Source organism: Beta vulgaris, chromosome 6 (genome assembly GCF_026745355.1).
Source record: "Beta vulgaris subsp. vulgaris cultivar EL10 chromosome 6, EL10.2, whole genome shotgun sequence".
Classification (NCBI taxonomy): domain Eukaryota; kingdom Viridiplantae; phylum Streptophyta; class Magnoliopsida; order Caryophyllales; family Amaranthaceae; genus Beta; species Beta vulgaris.
In genome coordinates this window covers 44,947,356-44,974,423 of record NC_079207.1, presented here as the reverse complement: position 1 = coordinate 44,974,423, position 27,068 = coordinate 44,947,356, and the positions used below count along the sequence as shown (strand labels likewise).

Here is a 27,068-nt window from a genome sequence, read left to right as displayed (position 1 = left end):
CCAGTCACCACTCAGGCACTCACCATACATCTCGATGAAAAAAAAGTCAGTTTCTATTTTAACACCCAAAATTACTTGGACATAGAAAGGAAGAAGAGGAGAGAGAAAGAAAAACAGTGACAGCCTTCACCACTCTGAATTATTCGTGATTGTTCATCAAATCACTCATCAAGGTTGAAAATTGGTAACGATCTGCTTGAATTTCTCGTGAATTTTGCTCATCATCTTTCTTTTCATGATCGTGCTAACTAAAGTAGGTGTCTATTTGCAATTTAAATTTGAAATCAGAATAACCTAATTTTTCCGATTCTACATGTTATGTATCATTTTTTCTGTATAGATGCATGATCATGGGTTGATTTTACTCAATTCAACTGTATTGAAGTTGGAATTACTTTAGGTTGTGAAGAATTTGCTGTTGGAGGTGAATGTAAGAGTAGATGGAGGAAAATTACAGTCAAATTGGTGAACAATACTGGAAGTCGGATTAAGAGGTGCCGGAATGGCGTCGGCGAGTATCGGAAATGGTGGACCAGGGAGTTCAATGGCAAGTGATGGCCATAAGGGGTCATCTAGTTCTGTGGATTGGCTGGGAAAAGAGATGCTTGAATTAAGATTGGGAGACAGAATGGACAATGATGATGATAGAGTAAGTTTCAATTCGTTTTACTTAACACACTTCTATTATTATTTTTTTTAATCTATGTTTTGTTTAGAAGTAGGAATGAAATTGCTGTTTGTTTTTTGTCTCTTGTCTATTACATATGCTTTGGTGGACAATATTTCCTGATTTTTCATTATATAGTTGCTTGTCTAGTATAACGTTCATGAACATTTATTTAGAGCTTGCTAAATTGTTAAGGTTGTTTTTTTTTTTTTTGTTTTGTTGATAAGTTTGGGTGATGGGTTGTGAAAGTAAGGCCCGGGAAATTTTCCTTGTTTCCCCGTGAATTCTGTATCACATCATGTAGTACCCTGAGAAGTCTTTGCCTTTACATCTGGTCTAAAGCCTCTACTTTATTCTTTTCTTCTGTGTCGAAACTAAGTTTCATTTGCATACTGGGAGCAACTCTGTGAACCCAATAATCTATTGTGAGGAAGAAAGGCACCATGAATCGCATTTGTCAGAGCCTGTGTGGTTCGTCCCAGTAGTTGAGAAACAAACAACCTTTACTTTTTACTTGTTTCATATATTTAGCATATTTTATCAGGATTTTATGCAAGTATTATTCTTTATCACAATGGGTAACAATGTTGTTAGGTTTTAACTACATGTAGCCGTGTGAAAGAAATCATCATTTCTTCTTGATTGGGTGGTTTTAACTTTTAATTATTTGTAGCCTTGTCACCTTGTGCAAGAAATCATTATTTCTTCTAGCTTTGGTGTTTACTGACAAAAGATCAGGACTGAAATCTGAGCCATTGCTTTGCATGGAAATGGAACATAAAAGTCTTATGTTTGTTGGAAAGAGGCAACCCTCTCTGTGGTACCCATGTCGCCAATCGATGGTTGATCATCAGTCAGCAGTGAGAGATATGGTTGTCATATAATGGATGGTAGCTGTAGCTTCGTGCCATCACTTTATTTTCCAAAACCCTTTCTTACGAGAGGGTTTTCTTTTACTTTTTATTAGGAGGTATTTATTGGTCAAAGGCATGAGTAACTTCTACTTACGGAATTTTCTTCCTTCCCTTTTTCCCTTTTCTTTTCCTTTAAAATCTTTGGTTCTTTAGTTTACTTCCTTTCTCCAAATAGGAAGCAAGAAGGTTGTCACTTTCGTAAAAGAAAAATCTATATGGTAAAAGAAATATATTGTCACTGTCCTCATGTCCAAATCCTAATTTTTAAGTTGGGCCCTTAATCGATGTAATATACTAGCCTAGGAGCGCAAGGGTATTTTAGTAATATACTCTAGTTAATATGTTAGCTTGGAAAATAAGGCAAGTAGACCGGTGATACAAGGGACGTGGAACGCTTGCCTGATGTGCGATCCGAATCACTTGTCCCCAATCGCGGAACAAACGCGACTCTTGAGTCGCCTCCGTTTGCGAATCAGGTCGAGGCGACGTCCCTGATTTCAACGCAAGAAACCCTAGATCTGAAAATTGTCCTAGAAATACACAATTTATTTCTTGAGATATTGGGGCTTTTACTTGGGAGGGTGAGTCGATTACAATGTTCGAAATTTCTTCATCATTCGTCATCTTACCGGCCACTTCTCCGGCGACGGTAGAGGAGAGAAAGATGGAAATTGCTGCATGCTGCTGTTCTCGAAACCAGATGGTCAAGATCTTTTTTTTTTATCTAATAATCTAATGTGGGGGGTGGGAAATATGAAGGGGGGGGGGGTTTAAAGAACCACGTGAACTGAAAAAGTAAAGCAATAAAACTGACCTATTAAATTCAAGAAGTAGTACAACTTTCAGCTTTACTACATTACATTTACACCTTTTTCTTAGTCAAACTCAGTAGTACTATGGACTCCGAGGTAATTTTTTTTAATACTTTTTTAATAAATATTTATATTATCATTTTTTAATACTTCCTTCGTTTTTTTTAGATGTTACACTTTTCAAATCACGGATTCCTAGGTAATTTTTGGAGAGGAGAGAGATAGAGAGTGAAAAACAAAAGGGTCCCATGTGAACATGTGATAGGACTATAGGAGAGAGATAGAGAGAAGTTATTACCCAAAATAAAAGTGTAACATCTAATTTAAAACTTCCTAAAATAGAAAGTGTAACATCTAAAAAAAAACGGAGGAAGTAATATTTTGATAGGATTACTAAGAGTTCTAATATTTTAAATTTATTAAAAAAATCAGTAAAAAAATGACCCAACATTCCTGATTCACCCAAGGTAGCGTTTCCCGTACCCGTTTCCGTACCACGTTTCGCATCGACTCTCGTTCTTTGTATCATTGAAGTAGACTATAAATATAAGAGATTAGGGGGAGAAGAGGATATGAAGAATATATTTGAGGGTTCATTTTAGTGGTTAGCTTTGGGAGTGTGTCAAGTCACTCGAAAACTTGATAAACTATCTTTATCTTATGTTATTTTCCATTATATAGTATACTTCCTCCGTTTCTTTTTACTTGCAACGGTTTGACTTTTACACTATTCACCAACTCTACTTAATTTATATTTGGTGATTTATAGTTAGAAAAACATATTCATGTTGGATCTTGTTAGATTCGTCTGAATGTATATTTTCCGAATATATACTTTTTATAATTTTTATTTATCGGTAATTAAACTTATTGATGGTTGAAATTATGCATTGGCAAGCGTGAAAGTCAAACTGTTGCAAGTAAAAAGAAACAGAGGAAGTAAAGTATAATTTTTCTATGTTCCCCGTGAGTTTGAACCTATATGAAAATACTGGTATGGAATAGTGTGCCCATATAACTGAATCATAGCAAAACCTTAGAGATCTTTTCAATAATAGTCAAAGATGGACCTAAATTTGGCATCCCTAAAACTTTATAGGCTTAATTGTCATGAGATGATCATTTTATCAATTCACATATGAACTGACACTCACAGTAGTACTGAAGATCGTAATGAACCTTTTGTAAATCTGGATTATGAACTTAATATATGAAGAAGTTTTAAAGGTAAAATGTTATTCTTTTCTGAGATTGGCCTTCCATGCAGGATAAATACGGGTGACTAATAACTTCTAATTTGATTATTTCAGCAGGATAGTGAACCAGATATGATTGATGGCGTTGGTGCAGAAGCAGGACATGTCATCAGGACAACAGTTGGTGGTCGAAATGGTCAACCTAGGCAGGTTGTATGAATTGTATGCATAAACATTTTGAGTTTGTAGGCTGAGAGAGGTGATTGTTGTGATCTCAGTAAGATTATCTGATTTTCTTGCACAGACCATCAATTACATTGCAGAGCACGTGGTTGGAACAGGTTCCTTTGGTGTTGTATTTCAGGTGACTGTAACTTTACTTTGTGTTTCTGTGTAATTCTTTGGCAGTACTGGTCTCTGATAAAGATTGCTGATTTCTGTACATAGGCAAAATGTAGGGAGACGGGAGAGATTGTAGCCATCAAGAAGGTGCTACAGGATAAGCGCTACAAAAACAGGGAGTTGCAGATCATGCAGATGTTGGATCATCCTAATATTGTAGCTCTCAAGCATTGTTTCTTTTCAACAACAGACAAGGAGGAGATATACCTTAATCTTGTTTTAGAATATGTGCCTGAGACCGTCAATCGCATTGCACGAGGATACAACAGGATGCACCAGAGGATGCCTTTAATATATGTGAAGCTCTATACCTATCAGGTATTGGCTATCAAGTAGAATCACACTATCTTTCTTATCTCTTCTACGGTCCTATGTAAGTCTCGTAAGTTTTTAATCATGGAACCTTTATATTATTACTTTATGACTCTTGAATGTGCAAGCAGAAATCTTAATTTTTAGGTAATTTATGTCAAATGCTCAAAAGGGTACAATGGAGGGCTAAAAGTTTATTTATGGTACCAGGGTGAATGGATAGTTTACTCATTTGAATGGATGGGAAGAGGGTGATGATTTCCCGGTGTCTTAAAAGCCACTTCTAATAACCTTGAGTTTGGTCAAACACTTGCCATCATAGGAAACTATGTGCAGGCTGCAGCTTATCTTAGTAGTCATTCTCTATCCTTCTGGTCTCTGCATTTCAGGTTTATGCAGTTCAATTTGGTAGTACACTATTTTGTTATTTTGACACTTTTTACATCATCCCCTCTCTCTCTCTCTCTCTCCCCTCTCTCTTTGTCTCTCTCATGTACACTACCGAATACAAGTATACTGAGCAGCGGATAAGAGCTTCAGTAACAAAAGGGTCCAGTTGTTGAAGACAGTCATATAGGGAATATAAGTATGGTTGTGATCAAAATTTTCTGTCAATATCCGGTCCTTACTAAATCATTAAACAGGAAATCTTTTCCCCTCATCTTCTAAGTTCAAAATTTACCAAGTCCAAAGGTTTCTGCACTTATTTAAAATTGTATAGGCGAGACTGTTTGTTTTGGAATCCAACTGACGGAACAGCTTTGTGTCCGATCGACGAAACACTATTGCATTTGTAGTTGGGACTTTACTTTGTCTACAATTTACTCGTCATGGTAAAGCTTAGTTTGTCTTTTGAACTGATAGCTTTTAACTGGGGAAGTAACAAATAAGGCATATTAGAATCAAAATAAGTGATGGTAGGAATGAAGTTACTTATTTTCTGGTCCTATATGCGACCAGTTAGGCATAACAATTAGTTTACCCAACTTAATAGATAAAAGTTTTGAGATCTCAACATTTTTGTGTCCGCTTCTGTTTTGTCATTAAGTTACTTTATGTTTGTTACTTTATTGATAGTTTAAGGTCATAGCTAGAAGGCTGCAACAATTACCTTTTTCTTGTGCTGAAATTCTATTGAAGTTTCTGTAAGATATGAGGCTATTTGTTAATCAAAACTTATATAAACCTAGACCTTTTGATTGATGGCCTAACGGGTGAATGTTTCTGACCAACTAAATGGGTTAAGAGAACTCAAGACTAGCTTGCTTCAATTATTATTATAATTATTTATTTATTTTTGTGGGAAAACTGGCATGGCTCCGTATCTCGTGTCTAGTTCATGTTGTATTGTGGTGCCAGGTTAAAATTTTACAAAGTTGGTTTAGCTGTACATTTAAGGAAGGGGTCATTGATGGTGGATTTTTTGGAAGCATCTTCATCTAGCATTCTTGAGGTTTGAGCAGAAAAATTGGAACTGGAACTGCGAAAATTGCGGTGCATGTATAGGAATTTGATTTTGTCATCTTGAGGAAACATTTGGTTGGAAGTGTTTTTCGTGATACAAAGTAGTAATACTGGAGTTCCTCCATAGAATAGTTAAAGAATTGTAGCTGACGTCGGTGTTGCAACTATTGCTTAAGAATTGAGTTCTTAGCTAAACTTTTTTAGACCCTCATATCAATCTGGTTATTGTAAAAAAGATAGGGTTTCATTAAGATCTCTCCCCATATGTCCCCCCTCCTACCACAAACACTTTCAAAATCCTTTTTTTATTACTCTCTTTGTCCCAAAACTTATGCTCCATTTGCTTTCTGGAGGTCAAAGTTTATTGATTTTGACTATAAATTCCCACTGTATGTAAGAAAGAACATTTGTAAGTGGAATCTTGCTAGTCTCATTTGAATTTGTGTTTCCAAGATATCAAGTTTTTTGTAATTTTTGATTTAAAGACATCAATGGTCCAAGATGTGTCTTGGAAACTGTGGAAAGGCAATGGGTAATTATTTTAAGACTCAATTTTTTTTTTCCTTTGACTCACCTCTTTATGCTTAATATTATTGGTGTGCAGATCTGCAGGGCACTGGCTTATTTACATAACTGCATTGGCATATGTCATCGGGACATTAAGCCTCAGAATTTGCTGGTAAGATTTTGATAATTGTGAGATTATATAGATTTTGGTTTGTAAATGCGTCTGCTAGTGAAAAGTTGATAAGGACAGAGCCTTGTCATCCCCTTGCTATAGGCCTAAGTCTTTGAATTGTGCAAGATAAAATCAACAGTAAATTTTTGTGGTACCACCATTTCTTCAAAAGCTAGGCTTTCTCATTTGTTTTTGTAGTCCCCCTGTAGTTTACATATATGCTCCGAGAGAGATACTGCAATGGGCTAGCTATTGGGTCTTGCTTCTTTGTTGTTTCCTATGGTTAGCTATATGTTGATGATTAGATATGGGCAGAAAGAGATGTTTATAAGCTGGAAAAGCATGATTCCAAAATCAATCTATATGTCGAGTAATTATTTTAAGATACATATATTATTTTAACAGAGTATAACTGGAAACCTAAAGTATTATTTAGTTGACAAAGATAAAATGATACTACTTAGTGTGGGGTGTAAAAGAATGGTCTTTGTGAATAAAATGGATAAGTATTTCCTATACAGGGAACTATGGAAGTATGAAACTTTATTAGGAGATAGTAGCAAATTAGCATTGCTGCCTATTATGTACAGGACATTATCTTTGGGTATAATGGGTTCAAAGTTCAAGCTAGTCTATTTTGTCGGAAGGAGATGTACTAGTGAATTCTCCAAAACATGTATCAGTAGGGGAAAAATTTGTTCAAAGAGTGGATAATTTTGGCAGCACTAACTTGATGTGGTGTACCCCTTTCCATCAAGGTGCTTTTTGTTCTCCAGAGTCTTGTCATCTTTCCCTTTCTATACAGGTTATTCTTTCAAGGGGAAAAAAAGAAATTCACACTCCTAGCTAGTTTGGATATACTTCCTTTTATCCTTTTTATCAAGTGAGGGTTAGGTGCGTGTGTGTGTGTGTGTGTGTGTGTGTGTTTGTTTTGAAGTACTAGCAACACAAATACACAATTAGTTATTTGGATTCTAATATAATCTCGATATTGCATTGATATGGAATTAATAAATATATGAACAATGAATCCTCTTCATTTCTTAGGGTAAGACTGTATTGTTATGCTCTCTCTATTATAGAATTTATCGTCTCATATGAGGGAGAACACATATACTTATGCTTAGAAAATAAAAAAGAATGATTTATGTTGATGATTGTTAGACTAGATGGAACACCACAAGAGGGCGGAGGGGGGCGAATTCTAATCGTAGCTTATATGGAACTTAAGATATTTTTTGTGGAATTAAGCTAGAAATATTATAAGGAACAAAGAATGCAAGAGAACTATTTTACGTGGAAACTTCTTTTCTCAATACAAGAAGAAAGACCACGACCTCCTCCGAACTTAAACTTCTCGCAATAATAGGGAACACCTCTGCCTATTACATACGTAAGTTCTACCGGGAACTCCAACTCTCGCAAATTCTGCTCCGACCTCCAACTCTTGTAAATTCCACTCGAAACTCCAACTCTTCCCTATATGTTTCCCTTAATCAAAGTACTACTCTTTCTCTTTATATTCTACTAGAATTTTTTGCACGCGATGCGTGCTTGAATTTGTTTCGAAACAGAAACTCAATTTTCTTCGGCATAAGAGTCAAAATTTGAACATTAGACATATGAAGTATAATTGTATTTAGTTGCAAAATTTGATTGGTTTATTTTCTGTCACTTAAGTCTCTCACCATTCTTTTTGTTTCTTTTTTTTACTTTTCAAAGTTAAATTCTATGAACAAAATAGAAGTTTTATTGAATTTATTTATTAATTCTAATCTTATAATTTTTTAGTTGATTTTTGAATTAAGTACAATACTTCATAAATTGTAAAGAAAGTGGACACTTTGATTTCAAGTCAATTTTTTCATATAGGTTGTAGTTTGTAAGTGAATTTTTAAGTTTTTGTAAAGTTTCCTCATTTTAGTGATTTGCATAATGTAAATTATGTAATTTTATGATTTTAGTTGACTTGTGAGTGATTGTTATAATTATATTTTTGGTATTTTGGTTTGAAGCCCCCTTTGATTTGTAAGTGAATTTGTGATTTAGAATGAGAATGGGATAACATAGTCTCTTCATTCGGGGACACCATAGCTCCCCCCTTCCCTTATATAATAGAGATATGTTGTACTTTAATTCTTGAATGATATTTTATATAAACCTTTTTATCTTGATAATTAATTGCTATTATATAATAGAAAAAGATAGGTCCAAATATATGTAAAAGTTTCATCATATATAAGAAACACTATAAAAAGTAAATAATTTTTTTCCTTGTCTAACTTCTAAATTCTGATTTGACTACAAATACACCTCTATTTTTTTATCCTGACCCACCATTAATTGTGAATGATTTTCGAGAATAGTGATTTGCAAGTAAATTTTTGTAAATGTTTTTGTATATATTGACGTTCTAGGTTATTAGTTTTAGTTTGTGTTTTTATTTTAAGTTTTAATAAATTTTCCTGATTATTTGAGTGATTTGCATGATTTTTATAACGTGATTTTCTCAATTGTATGAGTGATTTGTAAAGTTTCTTCTTTTAAGTGATTTGTGAGTGAGTGTTGTAAATTAATTTTTGGTAGTTTTCTTTGAGTGCCAATTTTGATTTTGACATTCCTTTTGTAATTTAGAAAGGGAAGGGGGGTAAAATAGGTATTTCAAAAGAGGACACCATTGCTCCCTCCTTCCCTTATATAATAAAGATAGTTTGGACTTAACTTTAGGTCACTCAAGAGTTTCTTCCCATAACTCTTTCCCAACTTACAACTCTTTGAATAAAAATAAGAACTCTAGTGGTTTGACGCTAAGTATAACATTCGGAACTTTAGGAACTAAGAACATATGACCTAGAAAACGTTTTTACACAATTTTGTTTTATCAATGTCAGTTTTGATTTGTTTTGGTAGGATTCTTCCTCCTTTTATATAGAAAAGTTCCTTTAAAACTTTCTCCAAGTTTCTCTCCACCAACTGCCACTATGCCTAAAACTATGGCATATAACAGTGAGTTTGTTAGAGAAACTTGGGGAACTTTTTTCAAACAAATCCCACGTTTAACAATGCTATTATTAGAGTAAATCTAGGAAAGGTGATAAGATGGTTTTCTTGGTAAATAATCAAAAGATCAATATCCAAAAATGTTTTTCACAAATATTTTCGGAGAATTACTTTAATAATTAGTCATACTTAATTAGTTCCTGATGTTCCATAATACTTTCCTTAGCAATTTAAATAGTCCTCATGTCTTCACAGTTAGAAGTTTCAACAATGACGCTTCATTTTCAGTTCCATCGAACATTCGTACCGTAGTAACCTTCTTAGGAACCTGCCTCTGGATCTGTTTTTGAACGTGGTGAAATCCTTTGTCTCTTGAAGATGAGTCATCTTGGCTCGCCATCTTTCATATTGTAGAAGGCTTCTTAGATACATTATAACATGTTCATTAATAAGAATTTCTCTTCCTAAGGGAAACCAACTCATTAGTAATGTTGGAAGTCTTGTAAACATATCCTCATCTCAATATGTTCATGCTTAGACATTCATACTTAGACATTGAGAGATCAATTTTTGAGTGTTTTACTTAATTAGTTCCTTCATGGATAACTTGAAGACCCATATTTATTTAGTATTCTTGTATCCCATGACCTTATTATGTTCATGGGGTCCAAGGGTACACTGATAGAGCTTAAGAGCTATGACATTAGTTTCCATTTTCTCAAAGTCCTCTTTATCGTTGAACATTAGGGTATGTGTCTAGAGTATCCCTCTTTGAGTTTTTCTTAAGCGTTCATCATATTCTAGGAACTTGTTTCAATAGAGTTGTCTGTTTTGATTGAGTTCTCGATATCAATTGTTGGACGAGATGGTCACTACAAGAGTGGGTGAATTGTAGTTGTAACTTGTTGGAAGTTAATCGATGCTTTTTGGTGAATTAAGCTTCAAACACTATAAAGAAGGAGAATGCAAGAGAGAACTTTGACGTGGAAACTTCTTGTTTTAATACAAGAAGAAAAACTACGACCTCTTCCGGATTTAAACTCTTCACTGAATAGAAAACACCTCCATTACAACCTATTACACGCAAGTTCTACTCGGAACTCCAACTCTCGCATGTTCCACTCAGAACTCAAACTCTTCCCCACTATGAAGCTGCTCTTTCTATCTATACTCTGGACTTAACTCTAAGTCACTCACAACTCGTTGAACAAACATAAAAATTCTAGTGTTAAGACGCTAAGTACAATATTAGGAACTGATTAAGAACATATGACTACTTTTTCGCTCAATTCTTTTTTTTTGCATATGCGAGTTGTGATTTGTTTGGTAGGATTCTTCCTCCTTTTTATGAAAATTTCCTTGAAAACTTTCTCCAAGTTTGTCTCTACTAAACTATAAACTAAGGCATATATTAATCAGTATTAGAGTAAATTTAGAAAACGTGATAAAATGGTTTTCTTGGAGAATAATCAAAAGATTAATATGCAAAATTATTTTTCAAAAATATTTTCCAAAAACTACTTTAATACTCTTTACATTTCTATTTCTCATCCGTTTGAGAATACACTTTACATTTCTATTTTTGGATATGACCCACTATTATTTTATGTTTCTACCTTTTAACCATTGGCCTACACTCTCTCACCTCCAAGTAAAATAATACCACTCTTATAACCTAGTAACTCTAACCATTGGCCCACACACTACCAAATAAAACAATACTACTCCTACTTATTAATGCCTATCACATCTACCTTTTCAATAAAATAACAATTGATAACCAAACAACAACGACTTGTAATCTAAAACTACGTGTCCTGATAAGTGTCGAGAGTATTTTGGGACAAAGGGAGTAGTTCATAATGTTCCATAACACTTTCTTTAGCAATTTACATACTTACATTAATCCTAAAAATAAACTCATAATTTTAGCCTTCATGTCTTCACACTTCGAAGTTTCAACTCCAACGCTTCATCTTGAGATGCAATATAACTTCATGAATCTCCGCAGGAACTTAGTAACCTCCGTAGCAACCTGCTTCTAGAACTTGCACTTGAATTGGTTCTTTATCGACTTGACTTCTATTATGTTGACTGCTTATATTCTAACCGTGGAACTTAGTTGCACTTCCACCTTTGGAATTCCAGTTGCTCTTTTAGGAACTCATAGTGCAAACTTTTCCTCTCTTGAATCTGTTCTGACTCTGGAACTTAACCTTCACTGGCTTCACCTAAAATAAAGTCATTAGATATAAGTTTGATTGTCATCATCAAAACTCCAAGGGTTAGCAATGTAAAACCTGGGTTGCCCTCTGCAGGGACATTATTTTGTTGTACTAATATGCTATTTTCTGGTGCTAGGTGAATCCACATACGCACCAGCTCAAACTTTGTGATTTTGGAAGTGCCAAAGTGTTGGTATGCCTTTCCTTTGTTGAATACTTGATTTGTGCCCGAGCTTATTTTATCCTGTCTTATTTATTTTCTTTTGTTCTTTGTCCCCTTTTTCTTCCCATTTTTGCTTGATTATTCTGTCAGGTTAAAGGAGAAGCCAATGTTTCTTACATATGCTCTAGATACTATCGTGCCCCAGAACTCATTTTTGGTGCGACTGAGTATACCACTGCAATAGATATATGGTCTACAGGATGCGTCATGGCAGAATTACTTCTTGGGCAGGTGGTTGATTATTTTCTTTTCCTACTAATTGGTTTTGGAATTTTTTGCTGCTATGTGGAACGCGATGTCCACTCTCCAACTCTGACTGGAAATTTTTTCGCAGCCATTATTTCCTGGGGAGAGCGGGGTAGATCAATTAGTGGAGATCATTAAGGTAAGATTATCCTCAGCTCATATTATGCTTCTTGAAGTTGTTGGTCGCATTATTATAATTCGAGAATGCACATGGATAAGGGATTTATAGGTGTAAAAGTCATGAAAGGTAGAACGGATAGGTGGTTTTTCTCAAACTTCCTACATGGAAAAGAGGAAAGTACTTAGTAAAGGGAGTTACCCATGCTGCCCCTCTTGGGAGCATAACCTAGAAACCTTAGATCTGGTACTCAGTTGCTGAGCAGCTTGCATAAATCATCCTCGATCCATCATCGCTTGATGTGGGCCTATTATAAATCCACCTGGAAATGCATTTTAGGTTGAAGAAAGAGGAAATACCATTATCGTAGTGGAGACTTAAGTCTAGTTCTGCAAAAGAATTGAGGCTTTCTTCTGGGTTCTCTTTGGTATTAAGCTATCAAGATGAGGTATGGTCTCCAATGGCTTAGTCCAGGCTATGTCAATTTTTGTACTGGGTCTCGTACTCTTAGTGGCTTATTAAGACTAAGATATGAAAGGGACTAGGATAAGCTATGTTTTCCCTGATCCTTAGAATGATGTTTTTTTCACGGGAACTATCACGAGGTAACCTTGTACTTTGAGCTAATTGTTAAGATACTCATACCCCCCTAGTGTTTAAATAAGCTAAGTATTTTCCTTCCTAGTAGATTTCACTTTTTTCATATATGTTGTTGGTAGAGTTGATTTTAGTGTAAGTGTGCCTAGCATAAAATAGTCGGCCTTAAGTGTAATTGCCTAGTACAACTCCAGGCTACATTTATGGGCAAGGAAGAGGAGAGCCCCAACAAAAGCTGGAACTTTGTGTTTTAAGGGGTACCTTGTGAATATACAACACTGTTATCTCGTTATTTACCTTAACGTTGGTGAAAAGATCCTTCTTTTTTATGGACCTTTTCTACTTTGTTTTTCCTTTCCATATTATGAGATGGCCAGTTTCAGATTATTTGGTAAAGGATGATTCTATTTCATGCAACCTCCATTTTAGGAGTGCCAAGATAGGGTAAACAAACTTGTAGGTGTTGTTGGATGCTGAGCTCAGAGCTATGTATATATGCATACATTGTGTTTGTCTCTGTGTGTGTGTGTATTTGGGGGTGGGGTGGATTCTGTAATTGTAATTGCTTGCATGAACCTTCTAAACTGTCTTTTTTCCCAGTTGTATTTAAATATCAAAGATCCCCTACGTTAAAGATCTAGTACATTTGATTTATTTATGGAGGCTCAACACTCAAGTCATATTGCAGCTTTCACGAACTAAATAAGTTGTGTTTGCCTTAATGCCTGTCTGATGTGCTTTGGCTGTTGGAAACTTTGAGTCTTATCTGCCTGCATAATTAAATAGATGTTTTTCTTAACTGCATTGGAATACAATGTTTAGGACTGTGCACTCTAGAGATGTTGTGGATTCGGTCGAGGTGTATTTTGGTTTGCACCTCCAGATTAAAGAGAAATAAAAGAAGAATTTTTTACCTACAACATGGCTGCATGGAGTTTCTTCCAGATTAGTTCTTTGCGGACTCTTAATCTTCTTCTTATGCACTTCTTTCCTCCTCCCCCCCCCCCCTACACTTTTTCGTTAGTTTAAAACAATGCTGGCCTCCATAGTTGACCTTATCTATATGACAATGCGTGTTATAATTTTGCTGCAGGTTCTGGGAACACCAACAAGGGAGGAGATAAAGTGCATGAATCCCAATTACACTGAATTTAAGTTTCCACAAATAAAACCTCATCCATGGCACAAGGTATGGCCAAATATTGTCCATTGTCTCTATCTGTTTTCCTATTCCCATTGCTGGTTAGACAGCTCTTATGGTATTTTTGGTTGCTTTCTGTCTATGCCAACCATCTTTTTTAGGGAGTATTACCCTATAATTGCTTTTGGTGCATAATACATTCACATATGATTGATTCTCTTTTAAGTTTTGTGCTAAGAAACAATGAAATGGTTAACTATGAAGACATACTCAGTGAAGCCTTCAAAACAGAAACTCACGACTTTATGCAGTAGCATAAGAATTGGAGATGAGAGTAACATTGAAGCTCCTTGCTGCCACCAGATGTACAAAACAATCTTTGCGTTGTTCATTCTTTCTTAATTTTCGGTTTCTTCTGTTTCCTGTCTTGAAAATTCTTATTCGTATATGTGTCATTTGGTTCATGTAGAAATAAAGTTATACTGGATGGTTATAATATCTGGGAGTTGATGTTTTTCATAAACTTCCTGGGGAATGCACCTAATGTTTCTGTTAGGCAGTCTGACAATTGTGGCTCTTGAACATAATTTTACATTTGTTTGCTTTATCCATCAACTCTCAGGAAGTATCCCTTCAATGACTTGTGTAAATTTAACATCTGGGAAATGAATATTGGAAAACTCAAATAGAATAAATGAAACACTTCTCTCAAAAAGCTCTCACATAATAGATAGAAGCGTTTCATTTATTTCAAAACGGATGAAGCATCAAATTACTAAGTTGGATCATATTTTTGGCTTTTTGAACATGGAAGATTTGCTTGTTGGGTGGGGTTACGGGAGGCTGGACGGGTGCTCAGGTGAACACTTTTTGCTCAATGTTTACAGGAAAGTTCCACATCACTATGTATGGAGGCCCCACAAAAAGAAAAACTCCTATTGCTCTAGAATGTATTAGTGGTTCTGTTGTATATTATTTCCATCAAATCAACCCTTTTGTCGCTTTATATAAAAAAAGTTCTCTTTTTTCGTCCTTCCATTTTTAGTTAATTTATTAGTAAACAGGTTGGTTGGATTGGAACATGGGGTCAATTCGGTTCTGGTCGAATTGAGTGATCATGAGTCATTCGGTCCATGTCTGGGTCAGCTCAGTCGCTCAGATCGAATTTGTGTTAGGTAAATTCAGACTCATTGTCAGGTAGTATATTCTATTTAAATTTTTTTATGAAATATATCAATTTTGTAGTGAGACCTGTTGGTGTCAAATTCAGGTTATCTAGGTCAGGCTATTTCATGTCAGGTGATTTAGGCTGGGGTCGGTTTTGCAGGTCTATCAAATCCCGTTGAAAAGCCAATACTGGATTTTATTGTGGTCAGAAGGAGTATATTATAAGGAAAGAATGCTCCGAATGGATATTTATTACTCTTGGAATTAGTACTTCTTTCCCTTCCTTAAGCTGACGTATGGAAAATCAGAGTGCGAAGTGGTGACGTGTGATTGAATTGTTTCTTGCTTGTTTTATGACTGAATGGAAAAGTAATCTAGTCCTCACTATGATATGATGTTGGTCCAGTTTACCCACGTTAAATATTACAATAAGGGCTGGCCATGAGTGGAGCCGAGGCGAACTGAATTTCAATATTATTGAAGCTTGAGCCACTTGATCTCACTACATATTCTAGCTTGAGTTTGGCTTAAATGTTCTTGAGTTCATCTTGATAAATAGTGTTCAATCAATAAAGTCAATAATGTAGTTCTGTTTTGGTAGGTTTTGTTTTCCGTGTTGTTTAACCAAGTCCAACATAGAAATCCAATGGGTCAGTTATGACAGGGTCCATATTTGACCCGCCTCTATATGGACTTGAACTTATTTATTCAGATTTAAACTTTATCAATATGATTCGAATCTAATGGGATTTAGGTTGAGAAAGTAGATTGTATGAACCAAAGTGCGGTTAATTGAAAATAAGAGTTTGATAGAATAATATTCTATTTACTTTATATTTTATAAGGCAAACTCAATTATCTTACAAAATTTAATCTTTCATTTATCAGTTAATGAGGGGATAATGAAAAAGCAGATTCATGTTGGATTCAGATCAGATTGTACTTGCAAACCCAATTCTATTTTCATAATTATATAAGATTCTTTTTCTTTGGATTGAGTTGGAGTCAGTTCGGTCGTGGACTAGATTGCATCCCTTATCAAGCATAGTCACTAACTTCTAATCTCATGTATTCCAATAATTCTATTAGAAAAGTACTCTAGAATGTAGGAGTTCAGCAATAATCTTCTTTTGCACTCCACCAAAGGAAACCCAATTCTGAGGTAAATTTGCTTGAATTCAGATTGAGCTGCAAACTCATGAAAACTCTATAAAACAGCCACTCAGCTCACCTTTTCTCAACATAAGCATATTATTGGCCAACTTAAGATGCGTCAATTCAAGCTTCTTACATGTGGGATTTAAGAACTTCAATTTTATGTTCTAATTCATTTGACTTCTGTTCAGTTTTATATTTCTTTTTGTTTTTAAGGGGGGGGGGGGGGGGGGGGGGGGGGGGGGGGGGAGTGTGATGGTCGACTTGGGACGATCTAAGGCAATGGGTCGATGATCATTCTAAACCTCTATGGAATGTCTTTTGACCGGGTTCCTGACATCTATGGTCAAACTATTTTGAAGGGTAACAGATTACTGCTTTATGTTATGGGCAAAGAGATCCACCATTTCTCTGAGCCTGGTCAGCTTGTCTATGAGTCTAATTATTCTGAAGCAGGGAGTATATATATCATTGTAGTTTTGGGAAGTGTTGGGTTTTGGCTTCGAGTACATGTATTAATCACACTATTATACGGTTCTGTTTTGAATATCTGTGTTGTGGAATTGTATTGGTTTCTGTTTACATATCATGGATACCGTTAACATTCCCTGGTATTGGAGCTTTGTTTTTATTTGAAGGCGATTTACAATCTAGTTGTTCGTCTTGTCAGGTCTTTCAGAAACGTTTGCCTCCTGAAGCAGTTGATCTGATTTGTAGGTTTTTTCAGTACTCTCCGAATTTGAGATGCACTGCTGTAAGTTGGTTGCTATTTTTTGCTGCTTAGTGCCATGATTTTGCTTTCTTCTGTCCTCTATAAAACTATAATGAGAATTTTTTCTATCCTTAGTGATACTAACCGTATTTGTCCTGTATTGCAGTTGGAAGCTTGCGTTCACTCTTTCTTTGATGAATTGAGGGATCCAAATACTCGACTTCCTAATGGTCGCCCTCTGCCTCCTTTGTTTAACTTCAAGCCACAAGGTATGAATTTCTGTGCAGGTTGGATTGACTTTTGATTGTGGCCTCTTTTGGGCTGAACTGGTTTTGTGTTTCACCAACTTACGTTGAATTAAGGACTAGTTTGGTGCTCTAGCTTGCACTGGAGTTCTGGAGAGTTGACAGCAGTTTCGAATTGCTTTGGAAATATATTACTCAGTCTTCATCTACCATAAGCTTTGCATGGTAGAACGAAAAGAAAGAAAATAGAAGAAATTAAAAAAATTAATGTTTTGAAAGAAGCCAAAGTGATACGAATCAACTATCGTAATTCGCTTTCTTAGGGTTGTTCCATAGTTGTAATCTTGCTCCACTGTTGTGTGAATCCTTGAGGAATATGTTGCTATGAATCCATATTAGGGAGAAGGGTAATTTAGATATTATCTTCATTAGTTTGCTTGGGGAATAAGGTAGGTAGTTGTGCTAAGGAAATTACTCTATATATATAGGGATAATTAGAGAGAGAAAATTATATTGAAAATAGATGAGAATTTAGGGGAGCTTTTAAGAGTTCATTTGGGAGAGAATTAAGCTTCTCGAGAGTTTGAATATCCTTACAATTGTGTATTTTCAAATTTATTAATCAAATACTTTTCTTCTTCCTTATTTTCTACCATTAATGATGCTCTAAGTTATGTTAATTCATAAAAAAAATGGTATCAGAGCCATATAATTATGGGAGATCATAGAGATGATTTTCGAATTCCCCAAAGAAAACTGCAATGGTTTTCGCCGGAAGCGCTACAAATGAGAATACGGATTCGGGAGGAGTTCACATTTATCACACGTCAAAGAGATCGAGGGGTTTTAGATCTTGAAGAAGAGAGGATAATCCGACAAGAGCTTCAAATTTATGAGTTCAATGGGAGAAACTCGAAGGACTGGATCCTTCAATTGGAGGATTCCTTTAAATTTTTTCAGTTCAACGAGGGGGAGAAGTTGAAGGTTGCCATCATAGGACTTGACGGGCGGTGGTTTGTATGGGAACACTGACTACTACCGTTCTATGACTGCGAAGAGCTAAAGGGCCAGGTTATGCGACAAGCTAATTTTTCACCACCAACCCAACCAACTCCGACGAAGTTTAAGGACAGTGGTTGTGCAAGCCTTGTGGATCCAGCAACAAATAACCAAGAAAATTCGGTTGAGGAAGAGGGGGGGGGGGAGGGAAACCAACATCGTTGACTTTCAAATTTCCGATCACGGGGAGCGTCAAGAAGAAGACAACCAGGCGTGTGCTAAAGGTGAACAATCAGATTTGAAAAGGGGTGCATCTGAAACTAGCTGTGGAGTTTATTACTACGACGATGATCGACTAGACTTGGTCGGCGGAAAATTTTGGGGTAGGCTGAGAGATTTCGGTGATGGATTTACGAGATGAGTGAAAATTTCATGAGAAAGCTAATGCGAAGTATATTCAAACGTGGTGGTGGCGGAGGTAGTGGGTTTGGCGGTGGACCCGGGTCGTCGCCGATGGTGCGGTGAGCGTGGATAGATTTGATGGAGATCCAAGTTTCTTCACTGAAGAAAAGTCAGGTGGTTTCACCGGAAGTCTTCTTGGTGGTCAAGGATGGAGGAATTCATGGGGAAACGTAATGAAAAAATGTTTAAAAATAGAGGATAGGAGAAGAGGGAAGGACCCTTCGCTTGGGAAGAAAGTTAGATCTAGAAGATACTATTAGCAAGGGTAAAACAGTAATTAGCCAAAAAGCCAATTCCCATACAGGTAAAAACTCACGTGACTCCTTTACATTACAAATTTTCACAACTTAAGGGAGAGCCGGGAGAGCCGGTAACACCCCAAAACTTTGGTTTCAAAACTTGTAAAACATTCACTTTTCATTAAAACATCTGACCAAACTTTTAGGGTGTTACCGCCGCATCTATTGTTAAAAATAAATGCAAGGCTAGTTATTAAAAATAAAAATTCAACTTCCAAACCAAAGTATCAAAATAAACCAAACTGAGTTGCCATATTTAAACCAATTTAAAACTAAACAATCCCAAATAATAGTATTGTAATGTTTATTAAACTATGTGAACTTAAAAACTATAAATTCACTCATTCCTGCAACATAGTTCATTTCATTAACCTACACAATTTAAATAGGAGGAGAATAAAAGAAAACAAAAACACAAAAATTAGCGAAAGCTAAGTAAGTACAACTCCATCCCATAAAATAATAATAATAATAGTTATATTTTAAAAATAATTTTTGTAGCATAATACAGACAAGTATAACATACTACAGACGAGTATAACAGAATACATACAGACAAGTATATAATATGATTAACCATTTCAATTATTTCAAGTTTATATGAGTCATACAACAACAAATTTAATTATTAGAAGGGAATTGAACGTCAGTAGGCCAGGACTAATTCCAGTATCCACCTACTTCAACATGGGTCGTCACCCAAATAAATTAAGAATAATGGCCAATATCGTTTTGCCAGACGTCCCTAGTGTGCACACCCCTCACTAATTTAATGGGCATCCGCAATGCGCACCAATAGTATTAGGAGGAAGACAACAAAGAGTTGTAACAGAATAAAATCAAATACTGTTCATCACCTACGGAGGATTCAAGTCCACAGGATAATTCCCTCAATAATATTTCCACTTTATGTGATTAATATATTTTAATAGTTATGACACATCGAATATCACAGTAACATTAACATGAACGTCTTCAATTCAATAAATATTTTTTTACAACTTAACCACTTTATAGAATTAAAATACTCAACGTCCATAATTCATAGTAACCAATACGTCCATCATTAGAACCTCATAAAGTCACAATACCAACTTTTAGAACCGTTCGAAACATCAATAACTCACTAGTTGTACCCGTTAAGTTACATTACCAACATTAATATAATTTCTAATATGGTGATTACATATGTATATTATAAATCCGAAGGTAATAACAAAATACTAGTCGATACATATGTATTATACGCAGGGATAGTAGTACTAAAATTAATTAATAATAATAATTTTAGCCATAACAAGTACTAATAATATTCATGCACATAATATACATCTAACATAAACATAGAATCACATAAACCACATGTATTACACATAGCACATACAATTCCTAACGGGATTCTAGTTGTTGATGGACATTGTGAATTACCTCGAACACGTCCCAAATATAGCAATATCACCTAAAATTCGCCTCCTACGAAGTTTTCGTCTACAACAAATAATATTACCTAAAGTTAGACGTGTGATATAATATCCCAAAAATATAAAGGTAAAGTTTAAAACTTTATTTATAACTATTAATCAAAGTTACATATGGGACAAACAAAAGTATTTGTAAAAATTAAATATTATATGAGAAACTTTTAGAATATGTAAGCCACTTGTGAGTTGGCAGATGAACAATACGTCATGGAAGTTGTTTGTTGCCTCACTAAAAACAAAACTCATTAAAACCTATTGTTAAAAATTAGGAAATCAAAATCTGTATTCAAAGTAACACTTTTATAGCAACTTTATTTCAAAGGCTTTGTTAAAGGTAGGAACTCAAAGTTCCTATACTAAATCGAGCACTAGACTCGAAAACTTCAGAGCACGCAAAAAGAGACGAATAAAGAAAAGAAGGAAGGAAGAGAAGAAGACCAAGACTGGCGTCGATACTCCGGCCAAGCCACTGGAGTCACGATGGCGGGATTTTCAAAATTTATTTATTTATTTTTTTTGTTTGAGAGCTTCGAAAAGTAACAATGGTGGGTTTAGATCTGAAATTTAGAACTTACCAAAAAGATGGAGAAAATGAATTACGTGGAGATTTTTTTCGGTGTTTGGGGTATATATATATATGTATAAATCTTAGGGTTTCACCAAAAGATAATATTTACAAAAAATCTAATCCTTTTCTAAAACCAACTCAAATTATAATTTCAGAATTTTCTTTTTTCTCTATCTTTCTTTTTGAACGAAAAAGATGATAAAATAAAGTCTGATTTTCTTCTAACAATTTTCAAAATTTTATTTATTTATTTTTAAATGATAAAAAAAATCTGGTATTATTAAAAAACGAATTTCTAGAAAAATTTGATTTACTATAATCATAATTTATTTTTCAGAATTTTATATTTATAAAATCTTATTATATCAAAATCAAACTTAATAAAAATAATTGTTAAAATTTGGGATATTACAGAGCCCACTTATGAGATTTCTAACACGCAGCCAAAATTATTGCCCCAAGCCCCCAATACTTTCAACCCAATTACCCAACCCAGCGCATAACCCAAAACAATCCATCTTTTGACAAATTAAATTACACCAACCAGCTTACAGACCAACCCAACCTTTTTTCTTAAAAACCAACCCAACTAGGCTATCATAATACTAGGCCCATTTTTACAACCCAGCCTCCTCAACCCAAGGTTCCTACTCTTACAAACCACTGCACCCCATTTTCCAGTGAACCCACTCAGTTTTCAAAACAAAATCTCGCCCACTCCAATCGTCCAAGACACTACAACATTCTAAATATGACTCATAGACTCATGGAAAATCCACCAAAGTTTTTTCCCATCATTCAGCCAATCATACCCATACTAAACTTCACCATTAAGCAACAGCATCACTAGTGACCAGCAGCAGAGTCATTCTTTCACGGGTGACGTGAAGTGGAATCTCGCTCATGATTGTCGACGCCGGGAAGATGAAGCCGATTAGTACCCACCTTGAGGACAAGGTGGAAGTTTGGGCGGCCGGTAATGCTATGAATCCATATTTAGGAAAAGGGTAATGTAGATATTATCTTCTTTAGTTAGCTTGGGGAATAAGCTAAGTAGTTGTTCTAAGGAAATTACTTTATATATAGGGATATTTAGAGAGAAAATTATGTTAAAAATAGATGAGAATTTGGGTGAGCTTTTAAAATTTCATTTGGGAAAGAATCAAGCCTCTCGGGAGCTTGAATATCTTTACAATTGCTTATTTCCTACCATTAATGATGCTCAAGTTATATTAATTCATAACATCCCTGTGTTTTTGTTAAAGAAAGTTTTTGTATATCTTTTCTAAATCTAATTATTCCTTAATTTTAGGCTTGCTTCAATGGTAAGTTTCCTTCTTTCTTTCTCTTGTATTTTCGACTATCCATGTGCTTTGTTAGCAAGGTTCTTTTGCTTACTCCTTTAAATAATACACGCCTTCCTCATCAAAGGGTTAGAGTTGACTTTGATGAATTGTGAGCGTTTCTTATTTCGGTTGCTAATGAAAATCAATGCTTGTTGCGACTTGTATTCATCTTCTAATTGAGATTAGGAAGAGAACCTCTAATTCTTGCAAGAACCAAGAGTATTATCCTTGTTTTATCTCTTATTTTCAGAACTTCGTCACTAAATATCATAAGTTGTTACTTAGATCTCAAGATTCTTTTACAGTATTCTTATTTTTTTGGACCCAAATCACATCACATTGTTAATTCCAATAAACCCAATTTTGAAATCACATGTACAATGCATTAAGATTGGTTAAGAGCAGTTCAGACTTCAATAAGTAATTATAAATAAAAGTGAAGAGAATATACCCTAAGTCAAAGTAACTTTGTTCGTGAACAATGGATTGGAGCAAACATTATGAATTGGTTTGAAAGAGGCTGTCTGAACTTGGAAGCAAGTCATCGCATATGTTGCGACGCAAATAATTCTCTTCACCTTATTTTAGGAACTTGTCACCTTATTGGCTTATTCTTGTTCAGATCAAACCAAACAATTGTAAATGATTCATTTCATAATTCAGAGTTCAGACCATACCATACAGATAAAAATTACACCAAACTCATTCTTCTTATCTATGAAGCACGGGGTACTTCTCCGAAGTGCCGTTTCCCGTACCGGGCACGATACGGGAAAGGGACTGATACGTCGGAAAAATGTCCCCTTAACGACTCTTGAATGTTGGGGACGTCGGGTGCAGTAAGGGACTGGTAGGGAGGTTGATGGGGACAGATCTTGAAGCTTTTAGACATACCCTCCCCTCTGCTACTTCCTCTCTTTTTCTCAGTTGAGACTTTCAGTCGAGCTTTTGCTAGCCAATGCTGGTTCTCTATCCGGAAAGTGCGTCTTGCCTACGAGATGTGTGTGCCTTCGCCTTGCTGTGCGCCTAGCGCCTTTTAAAACTAAGCATGTTTAAAGTTTGGCAGCGAATAATATGATGTATTAATGTACCTAGATTGTTGTGGAGATTTGTAGTAATTGATTCCTATTTTTATAGCATAATCTTTCTTGAGGACGAGTATACAGCTGAGGGGTGATGCGGTCAAAATTTTAAGAATCATAAAGGTTTGAGGAGAAAAATGTGGCTATTTGGTAACTCTCTCCTCACTGTTCACAAAATTTGCAGGGGTTGGTAGAAGAACATGGAGGAGGTAGCACAAGGGAGGGTTTGGTGATTGTGTTAGAGACTAAAGGGGAAAAGAAAAGTTTGGGGGGTCTCTTTCTCTCCCCAAAAAAAGAGAATAGAGAACATGGATTTTTTTTCGTGATCAAAATGTTTTGAAAGATCCCTTTTGGCAAAAAGATCCAAGAAAAACACCTTTCATAAAAGGAAAACTTACAAAAAACTAACTTTTATAACCAACATTTTCAAAAAAACTATCTTTTAAAAAACTATCTTATATAACAAATTTGTTTCAATATACTACCATTTTACCCTATATGGGGTTTAATTACTTATAATTGAGTCACCATAGATTGCTTTTTTCCCCCTCTCGTTACTCTCCTCTTTTCTCGCTACTCCACCGGCAGTAACACGTACGACGACTGTCATTTATTGATTGTATTAAATATAAACGTAAAATAGTAGTATATTGAAAGGAATTTGTTATATAAGGTTGTTTTTTGAAAGAAAATTTTTAAAAGGTAGTTCTTTGAAAAAAGTTGATTATAAAAGGTAGTTGTTTGAAATTTTTCCTTGATAAAATTAATATGTCAATCTAAACCTTTAGTTTTTGATACAGTGGCTAATTGTTAGAGGGAATATAATAGATGTGAATCTAAACCTTTAGTTTTTGATTAAGTGGCTAGTTGCTTGAGAAAATATAATAGATGTCAATCTAAACCTTTAGTTTTTGATATAGTGATCAAGGTTGCTAAGGATTTTTGTGTGTTAAAGATAGTGATTTTTGCCCTATGACAATGAATTTTGATCTGACATTGGTTTTTTTTTTTTTTTCGGGAGGAAATTGAAGTGAGAGAGAGGGGATATGAGGAGAAGAGCAAAAATGATGAACTTTGTGGTTGCGGAAGAATAATTGAGGGAGAGAGAGGGATTTGAAGGAGAGGAGTTGCAGGAACAAAAGATGATCCTGCCATAGCAGAAAGAGGAGAGAAAAGGGGTGACGAGAGGGGTTTATATCTAACAGACTAACACGTGAGATTTAGGAGGGGAAGAGGTGATTAAATGAAGTCAACTGCTGGAAAGTTGACTTCATTGCGGAATATGACCACTGGGCCCTAAACAACAAATAAAAGTGCGCAATTGGGTCCTTGTTCATAATTTATTTTGGTCCCTCACAACCAAAATATTTTAAAAGGTCCGTTTTGACAAAAAAATCTTTTCTTGTGAATTATCTAGTGTAATAATATCTTTTATGGTATTGGGATTTATTTTTTTGGTTTTTGGAGAAGATTTGGTGACAGAATATTAAGCCAAAGTTGAGCACCAAATATGCCAATCCAAGCCAATCTTCCTTCACCTTTTTGTGGCATTTGAGTGACTTTATAAATCCACATCATAAATATTGTCAAGGAAGCTATTTTATTTACATTGGAATTTTTGTTTGAATTTCGCTTTGTATGAAGCTAGTACCTATTAGACAAATTACATTTGAGTGCCCAATTGACAAGAGACACTTTATTGTTAGTTCTACTAATGCGTTAGTTACTTGGTTTATTTTCTTGCATTATTTATGAATTTTGTGGATTTATAGATTTGATAATTTGTGATAAGTGAATTCTAAATAATAGGCAATTTCTGATGTTGTGCTGTAAGTTTTGATTTCCGAGATTGTTTATTTTGGGTTCTATTCTTGAATTATAATGGGACTGAGAATGATTCTAGTTGTGTTCATTAGTGAATTCTTGGGTAATTGATTAATTAGACATTGTGTTATGTGTGTAAATGCATTTCAAAATCATGAAGAGAAAACTAGAAAGCTGTAATTTCTTTCTTTTTTTCATAAAGGGAGCCCTAAAGCAAATGGAAATTATCTTAATCCAAAAATGACTAATTCTTCTCCAACTTAACAAAGCTTAAAAAATTCTTCTCCATCAAAAATTAGTTTATCTAAATGACTGAATTATTGCTTTGGCTTGTTCAGTTTTTCCAACTGAATTTTTTCTGGTGATGACAAGTTTTTTTTTTTTTTAACCTGATTTGAACTATTGCAATTTTCTCGTATTAAAAAACTTTTAGAGGTTTTTTATAGATTTTACAACGGAAAATTTCAGTTTTTTTTTTTGTATTATATGCTACCGCAACATTACGCTACCCCTCATCCGGATCCACCACTGCCATGTATGGACAAAAATATGTAGAGATACTTCAACAACCATGGCAATCAATTAATATCCGGCAACTGTTGTGGGCCTGTCTTTTAGTTCTGATTTTTGTGATATCAGGATAATTTAATAGTTGCTGTGAGCTCATCACAGTATGCTGTGCTCTATTCATATTAAAGTTGGCTATTTAAGTGCATGTGCTCTGCATATAATTCTGATTCGGGGTTTTTCTTTGCTGCCCTTGCAATTGAGCATTGTTTCATTGCATTTCTTAATAAGATGTGAAAGGTATTTTTCTTTAACTTGTATCTCTGTTATGAGCGCACAGAGCTCTCAGGCATCCCACAAGATATGGCGAACCGTCTCATCCCGGAGCATGCTCGAAGACAGAATCTATTCATGGCATTAAACTCATGAGAAGCTGATGGACGTGTTTATGCCAACCTTTGCATGGAGAATCTGCTGCGACTGTATGGGCATTTGTCTAATATTCTTATGTTGAATATTATGATGTGCTCATGATCATAGTGAGCATAGTAAAGAAAATTGTTTGTTAGCCAATGGAGTTCCTGCAAGATCCTGCTCGGACATGAAGGAATTCAGATGGCTGGAGTTGATTTCATGGTGTTAATGGTCAAGTATGATTATGGCATACGTGTATTTTTACGCAACCGTCTTGAGATATTTGCGTAGTTTAGTAGCTCAGTACAAATCACAGGAGAATATATCCAATATTTCGTTTGTGACTGAAGTGAGCTAGGCATGATTATGTCTTCTGGTGTCTCTTGTTAGGTAGTTGCAAATAGCCTATACTTGTGGAAGATTGTACTCTGGTATAGCAAATGATGTCGAGTTTCGGAGGGTGTATTTCAATAGGATATTTTTCTAAACAAGACTTGACTGATGAAATTTTAGATCTGCCAGTTATTTTGTCATCAAAGTTGCAGATTAGGTAATGGGACACCAGCAATGAGAGACCCATTGATTGGGGTCGATGCGCAGAGGGCATAATTGTGCTATGGATCTGAGCTAGAAAGGGAGGCAGATATCTAGTAGCTGACTGGACTGTTGAAGCGGTTATCTATATCTGGTGAATCTAGTTGTTAATCAGAGGCGATGTCTCCTATTTGATCAAGTAATTGTTTATACCGGTAAATCTAGTTGGTCTTTTTTTGACAACAGGTTAATCTAGTTGTCAATCAGAGGCAATGTC

The 27,068-nt window shown here is 35.2% G+C and overlaps 1 protein-coding gene across 6 annotated transcripts; it reads left to right on the top strand.

The window, feature by feature from the left end:
• LOC104896931 (shaggy-related protein kinase kappa) lies at positions 1–26,748 on the top strand. Of its 6 annotated transcripts, none has more exons than XM_010683718.4 (13): positions 5–184; positions 401–649; positions 3,707–3,799; positions 3,894–3,953; positions 4,037–4,309; positions 6,372–6,446; positions 11,808–11,864; positions 11,985–12,125; positions 12,229–12,279; positions 13,949–14,044; positions 16,989–17,072; positions 17,197–17,299; positions 26,184–26,748. In XM_010683718.4, the coding sequence occupies exons 2-13, from the start codon at positions 503–505 to the stop codon at positions 26,270–26,272; spliced, it is 1,269 nt and encodes a 422-aa protein (XP_010682020.1). In that variant the 5' UTR covers positions 5–184; positions 401–502; the 3' UTR covers positions 26,273–26,748. The 6 variants fall into 6 exon arrangements, 4 of the variants coding, with proteins under 4 accessions (XP_010682020.1, XP_019105879.1, XP_019105878.1 ...); XM_019250334.3 differs by having other exon boundaries at positions 7–173; positions 3,704–3,799; XM_019250333.3 differs by having other exon boundaries at positions 7–184; positions 3,704–3,799.
• The last annotated feature ends 320 nt before the right edge of the window (positions 26,749–27,068 follow it).